The sequence below is a fragment of the Mizuhopecten yessoensis genome, unplaced genomic scaffold (assembly GCF_002113885.1).
Source record: "Mizuhopecten yessoensis strain PY_sf001 unplaced genomic scaffold, ASM211388v2 scaffold4303, whole genome shotgun sequence".
NCBI classification, from domain to species: Eukaryota; Metazoa; Mollusca; class Bivalvia; order Pectinida; family Pectinidae; genus Mizuhopecten; species Mizuhopecten yessoensis.
The window spans coordinates 1-7601 of record NW_018405478.1 but is presented as its reverse complement, the minus strand read 5'-3'; the positions used below and the strand labels follow the sequence as shown (position 1 = coordinate 7601).

General features: G+C 31.8%; 1 protein-coding gene across 1 annotated transcript in view; it reads left to right on the top strand.

Annotated features, from left to right (window-relative positions):
• LOC110448794 (cadherin-23-like) overlaps positions 1-7212 on the top strand; it is a gene marked incomplete at its 3' end in the record, with an annotated part of 51840 nt that extends 44628 nt beyond the window's left edge. Inside the window, exons 22-26 of the mRNA XM_021495238.1 lie at positions 1357-1425; positions 1584-1650; positions 4970-5100; positions 5258-5298; positions 7149-7212. Coding sequence (XP_021350913.1) covers positions 1357-1425; positions 1584-1650; positions 4970-5100; positions 5258-5298; positions 7149-7212 — 372 coding nt within the window. The remainder of the gene's footprint in view (positions 1-1356; positions 1426-1583; positions 1651-4969; positions 5101-5257; positions 5299-7148) is intronic.
• Positions 7213-7601: the final 389 nt, after the last annotated feature.

The window sequence follows — 7601 nt, the reverse complement described above, 5'->3', positions numbered from 1 at the left end:
GTAAGTACATGTCTGTACAGTATATTGATGTTACTCGGTAAGTACATGTCTGTACAGTATATTGATGTTACTCGGTAAGTACATGTCTGTACAGTTTATTGATGTTACTCGGTTAGTACATGTCTGTACAGTATATTGATGTTATCAGTAAGTACATGTCTGTACAGTGTATTGATGTTATCAGTAAGTACATGTCTGTACAGTTTATTGACGTTACTCAGTAAGTACATGTCTGTACAGTATAGTGATGTTACTCAGTAAGTACATGTCTGTACAGTATATTGACGTTACTCAGTAAGTACATGTCTGTACAGTTTATTGACGTTACTCAGTAAGTACATGTCTGTACAGTATATTGATGGATCTGATTCTTTCAGAGTAAGTTAACACTGCCAGACCTATAACCGTCGCCGCACGAATTATGAGGCTAACAAAACTAAATATTGCCACACTCTCAAAACGCGAACCGATGAAGTGAATCTTAAAACATCAAACCTCATTATAGGGCTGTATCTAAACGTTGATGTTCATATCGAGCAAACAAATAATCCAATGTAAAATTTCCGAGTGAAATCATCATACGTTTTAGTGAAGTCTCCATGTCGGTCATGCGTAGAGGCCTGTTTACAGTTTAGGTCATACAAAGACGTGCCTCCGTGTGTGTATCGCAAGCATTTATCTGATATGCTTGATGGAGGAAGTATTTTGGGTTATTTACCTCCATGCAAAAGTGCGGATGTGAATCTAGAGGAATACCCTTTATAAAATATGAAATATCATGCTGAAGACACCGCGATCATGGTATACCAATCAGTCATATTATACTGACTACGGATTAACCAGTTGCTGCGATTGCCCTACATGTAAAGGCCGAACGTTAAGCAGGGAATGCCAACTACGTGTAACATCTATATGATTTAGCGAGCGATCCTTAAACACTATGGGCCATCGTGAGGTATTACCAACAGAGGCATTAGGAAACGAAAAGTTTGTCATTGAAAAGACATGAAATTTGATTTGAAATATCTCAAAGTTTGCAGGACACCAATGTCTATTCCCATATCACATTTCAGCAGGTGGCTCCCTCTTTCAAATACAATGGTAACCTCAGGTTTATTCTTTTATCAATCCCCGACCTGAGGAGTTGGAATTGGTTATAAACTGTACCGCTATACAAGGATATATAATTTTCGTTGTTTATCCGTCTGTCCGGTAACTATATTAGGATATTATGATTTGCATTATTAAACAAAGCTTGATGACACGCCATTCTATATTGATTTATGTACTATTACCATTAACATAGGTTTTATATCTATTTGTTGGATATTTATACGATTTATAACTGTATTACAGGTCTGTTCTCACGTTTTATGTGAAGGAACCAAAAACCGGCAGAATCCTTACTGCGAAAGAAATTACAGAGTAGGTACTTACTATTTTTATCTTTAAAGGGGTGTTTTTAACCTAGAATGTGAATAAATGCACGTGATACCAATAATATATTGCCATGAATGGGATTTATAAACCAGTCTGCTGTAACGGCCTTTCTGTAGCTCTTTTGTTTTCTATTGTTTATTTAGTTTGGTGGACAGATTCGGCAGCAGACTTATAGATGCAAGGATAAGATATCAACTAGTATCCATTGAGGTAATATTCTATAATCTAAAAGCCTCTCTAACATGTTGATTAGTCAGATAAGATATCAACTAGTATCCATTGCGGTAATATTCTATAATCTACTAACCTCTCTAACATGTTGGTTAGTCAGATGAAATATAAACTAGTATCCATTGAGGTAATATTCTATAATCTACTAACCTCTCTAACATGTTAATTAGTCAGATGAAATATAAACTAGTATCCATTGAGGTAATATTCTATAATCTAAAAGCCTCTCTAACATGTTGATTAGTCAGATAAGATATCAACTAGTATCCATTGCGGTAATATTCTATAATCTACTAACCTCTCTAACATGTTGGTTAGTCAGATGAAATATAAACTAGTATCCATTGAGGTAATATTCTATAATCTACAAGCCTCTCTAACATGTTGATTAGTCAGATAAGATATAAACTAGTATCCATTGAGGTAATATTCTATAATCTAAAAGCCTCTCTAACATGTTGATTAGTCAGATAAGATATCAACTAGTATCCATTGAGGGAATATTCTATAATCTACTAACCTCTCTAACATGTTAATTAGTCAGATGAAATATAAACTAGTATCCATTGAGGTAATATTCTATAATCTAAAAGCCTCTCTAACATGTTGATTAGTCAGATAAGATATAAACTAGTATCCATTGAGGTAATATTCTATAATCTACAAGCCTCTCTAACATGTTGATTAGTTAGATAAGATATCAACTAGTATCCATTGAGGTAATATTCTATAATCTACTAACCTCTCTAACATGTTGATTAGTCAGATGAAATATAAACTAGTATCCATTGAGGTAATATTCTATAATCTACAAGCCTCTCTAACAAGTTGGTTAGTTAGATAAGATATAAACTAGTATCAATTGAGGTAATATTCTATAATCTAAAAGCCTCTCTAACATGTTGGTTAGTCAGATGAAATATAAACTAGTACCCATTGAGGTAATATTCTATAATCTAAAAGCCTCTCTAACATGTTGGTAATTTGTTAAGCAGAGCATAATGAATGTATTCCTCTCAATAAAAAAAATGTATTACCGGAATATACACAAATATTACTGAGTATGATGTATAAACTATGAGATCTTCGTGAAGATAAACAAAAAAATACAATAGTGACATTGTCTATAAGCCGTTCAGATCTAAAGAGGGTCTGAAGAAGAGATGTCATGATTAAATTACACAACGTACACCGTAAATGTATCTATGTTAACATACATTGACAGGTTATAAGACACCATACATTTTAGATATAAATATGTTAACATACTTTGACAGGTTATAAGACACCGTAAATATATCTGTGTTAACATACCTTGATAGGTTATAAGACACCGTAAATATATCTATGTTAACATACATTGACACGTTATAAGACACCGTCAATGTATCTATGTTAACATACGTTGACAGGTTATAAGACCCCATACATTTTAGATATAACCTGTCAAAGTATGTAAACATAGATATATTTACAGTGTCTTATAACCCGCCAAGGTATGTTAACATATTTATATCTAAAATGTATGGCGTCTTATAACCTGTCAACGTATGTTAACATAGATACATTAACGGTGTCTTATAAACTGTCAATGTATGTTAACATAGATACATTAACAGGTTATAAGACACCGTAAATGTATATATATTAACATACATTGACAGGTTATAAGACACCGTAAATGTGTATATGTTAACATATATTGACAGGTTATAAGACACCGTAAATGTATCTATGTTTACATACATTGACATGTTATAAGACACCGTACACGCATCTATGATAACATACCTTGGCAGGTTATAAGACACCATACATTTTAAATATAAATATGTTAACATACCTTGACAGGTTATAAGACACCGTAAATGTATATATGTTAACATACATTGACAGGTTATAAGACACCGTAAATATATCTATGTTAACATACATTGACAGGTTATAAGACGCCGTAAATGTATCTATGTTTACATGCATTGACAGGTTATAAGACACCGTAAACGCATCTATGATAACATACCTTGGCAGGTTATAAGACACCATACATTTTAAATATAAATATGTTAACATACCTTGACAGGTTATAAGACACCGTAAATGTATCTATTTTAACATACGTTGACAGGTTATAAGACACCGTAAATGTATCTATGTTTACATACATTGACAGGTTATAAGACACCGTAAATATATCTATGTTAACATAGATTGACAGGTTATAAGACGCCGTAAATGTATCTATGTTAACATACGTTGACGGGTTATAAGACACCGTAAATGTATCTATGTTTACATTTCTTTGGCAGTTTATAAGACACTGTAAATGTATCTATGTTTACACACCTTGGCAGGTTATCAGACATTGTAAATGTATCTATGTTTGCATACCTTGGCAGTTTATAAGACACTGTAAATGTATCTATGTTTACACACCTTGGCAGTTTATAAGACACTGCAAATGTATCTATGTTTACATACCTTGACAGGTTATCAGACATTGTAAATGTATCTATGTTTACATACCTTGGCAGGTTATAAGACACCATACATTTTAAATATAAATATGTTAACATACCTTGACAGGTTATAAGACACCGTACACGCATCTATGATAACATACCTTGGCAGGTTATAAGACACCGTTAATGTATCTATGTTTACATTTCTATGGCAGGTTATCAGACACTGTAAATGTATATATATTAACATACGTTGACAGGTTATAAGACACCGTAAATGTATATATGTTAACATACATTGACAGGTTATAAGACACTGTAAATGTATCTATGCTTGCACACCTTGGCAGTTTATAAGACATAGTAAATGTATCTATGTTTACATACCTTGGCAGTTTATAAGACATAGTAAATGTATCAATGTGTACATACATAAGATGTACTTGGTAGGTTATAAGACACCGTAAATATAACTATGTTTACATACCTTGGCGGGTTATAAGGCACCGCAAATGTACCTATATCAACATACCTTGGTAGGTTATAAGACACCGTAAATATAACTATGTTTACATACCTTGGCGGGTTATAAGTCACCGTAAATATAAATATGTTTACATACCTTGACAGGTTATCAGACACTGTAAATATATCTATGTTTACATACCTTAGCAGGTTATGAAACACCGTATTACAATAATTTGATCTGTCTTTTGTCGTACGTAGCCTTTGATGCAGCTTTGATTTAGCCACTTGTCATTACCTGAAACATGATATTTGCCCATGAAATTAAACATCAAAATCTTGAAATCTAAAACAAACCTCTTCATTTCTAGGAGGCCTTTAAAACACCTGTAAAAGAAGTAGACGAGAGATTTAAACAAACCATGATATTGGTAGGAGCTACTGTGCTGGAGGCTTTGATCATCTGCATCCTTGTTGTCGTGGCCTGTCGTAGCCAGGGGAAGTAAGTTGTTTTTTCTGCTTCTCTTTCGTCGAATTCCATATTGAAGATACAATTGCACAAAATAATTTCTTCTTGCATTCTTCTAAGGGACAACCGATTTTCTATTGAAACATAATTATAAAGAAGAAAAATGAAATTTTACTATAAAATGTTTCAGATTCAAGCGAAAGCTAAAGGCGGCCACAGTAACAACGAAAGGTAAGTACTGTTCTAACAAAACAAAAGTATTATGTCGTCAGAAAATCAATTCCGTATATATATAAAAAACCTAACACATTAATGTACAACTCAACCAGTACAGTGTAACATATCGTTGAAAGAATGCATTTGTAATTTTGTAAAAGAATCACGAATGTGACAAATTCTACTCGGAGTTACATGATTTATATAGAAACCGGAAGATATCCTTTGGAAGTCGAAATCAAGACAAGAATGATCATGTTCTGGGTTACGTTGTTAACAGGAGAAAGCAAGTTATCTAGTCTGATATATAAAATGACATCTGTTTTTTCAATCAAATGAACAAATGCATTTTTAATGGAATAATTACATAAAAGATATATTTAACAAGTTAGGTTTTAGCAATTTGTGGATTTTTCAAAATTCATGTACTATGAATAGAAATCATTTCAAAGCTGTAGTTAAACAGAGGTTAACAGATCAATTTATACGGAAATGGTTCCAAGAGATACAAAACTCTTCTCGTTGTAAATTCTACTCCATATTTAATATAAACTTTCAATTTGAATCATATCTAACAAAACTTTATGAAAAAGATAGGAAAATTATCTTAGAAGAACGAAACAACTGTATGATGCAGTGTAATTCATTTTTCGCATATTGTATCTATTACCATATTGTATCTATTACCATATTGTATCTTTTACCAAATTTTAGTTACAATCACCTGTGTTTCTGTTATATTCATCTTTCAACAGTTTTGTAAATTACTATTTTATTAAACAGGTTGTGTATATAGTATCTTTTATTAATGCATATCATAAGGACACGCATTATATTATTACATATCATAAGGACACGGATTTTATTATTACAAATCATGAGGACACGCATTATATTATTGCAAATCTTAAGGACAAACATTATATTATTACAAATCTTAAGGACAAACATTATATTATTACAAATCTTAAGCACAAACATTATATTATTACAAATCATAAGGAAACGCATTATACTATTACATATCATAAGGAACCGAATTATATTATTACCAATCATAAGGACACGCATTGCATAATACGTTTCACAAGGACACGCATTGCAGTATACATTTCGTAAGGACACGCATTACATTATTACAAATCATAAGGCCACGCATTATATTATTCCAAATCTTAAGGACAAGCATTATATTATTACAAATCATAAGGAAACGCATTATATTATTACAAATCATAAGGACACGCATTATATTATTCCAAATCTTAAGGACAAGCATTATATTATTACAAATCTTAAGCACAAACATTATATTATTACAAATCATAAGGACACGCGTTATATTATTTCAAATCATAAGGACACGCATTATATTATTACAAATCATAAGGACACGCATTGCATAATACGTTTCACAAGGACACGCATTGCATTATACATTTCGTAAGGACACGCATTACATTATACATTCCGTGAGGACACGCATTACATTATACATTTCGTAAGGACACGTATTACATTATACATTCCGTGAGGACACGCATTACATTATACATTCCGTAAGGACACGCATTACATTATACATTTCGTAAGGACACGCAATACATTAAACATTCCGTGAGGACACGCATTACATTATACATTTCGTAAGGACAAGTATTACATTTCAACATTTCGTAATGACATACATGATATAATTACATATCGTAAAGACACGTATTATATTAAATAATATTGCATAAGGAAACATATTATGATATAACTATATATCGTAAGGACATACATTCAGTTATATTGTATCACTGGAAATCAACACGCTTCGTAATACTTTGTCATTGTTCATATTCCCTTATCCATTGTTTTAGATGATAAGGATACGGGAGGGAAAAAGAGTTCAATTGTTCCTGGAAGCAATGTTTACGCTTCAATGTAAGTAATGTTAAAATACATAAAAAGCACGTACTATGATCTACACAAAATATTGAAAGAATTTGCAAAAGTGTTATAAGTATTACAATTGTAACTGAATCTTACTAAAGAAAAATAAAAAGGTTATTGATATAAGTTATATATATTCACTTACATAAGATAGGCTTTATGTTATTAGGTATGTGTTAGTTCTAAAGGGAATGNGATTAGTCAGATAAGATATAAACTAGTATCCATTGAGGTAATATTTTATAATCTATAAGCCTCTCTAACATGTTGGTTAGTCAGATAAGATATCAACTAGTATCCATTGAGGTAATATTCTAGAATCTACAAGCCTCTCGAACATGTTGATTAGTTAGATAAGATATCAACTAGTATCCATTGAG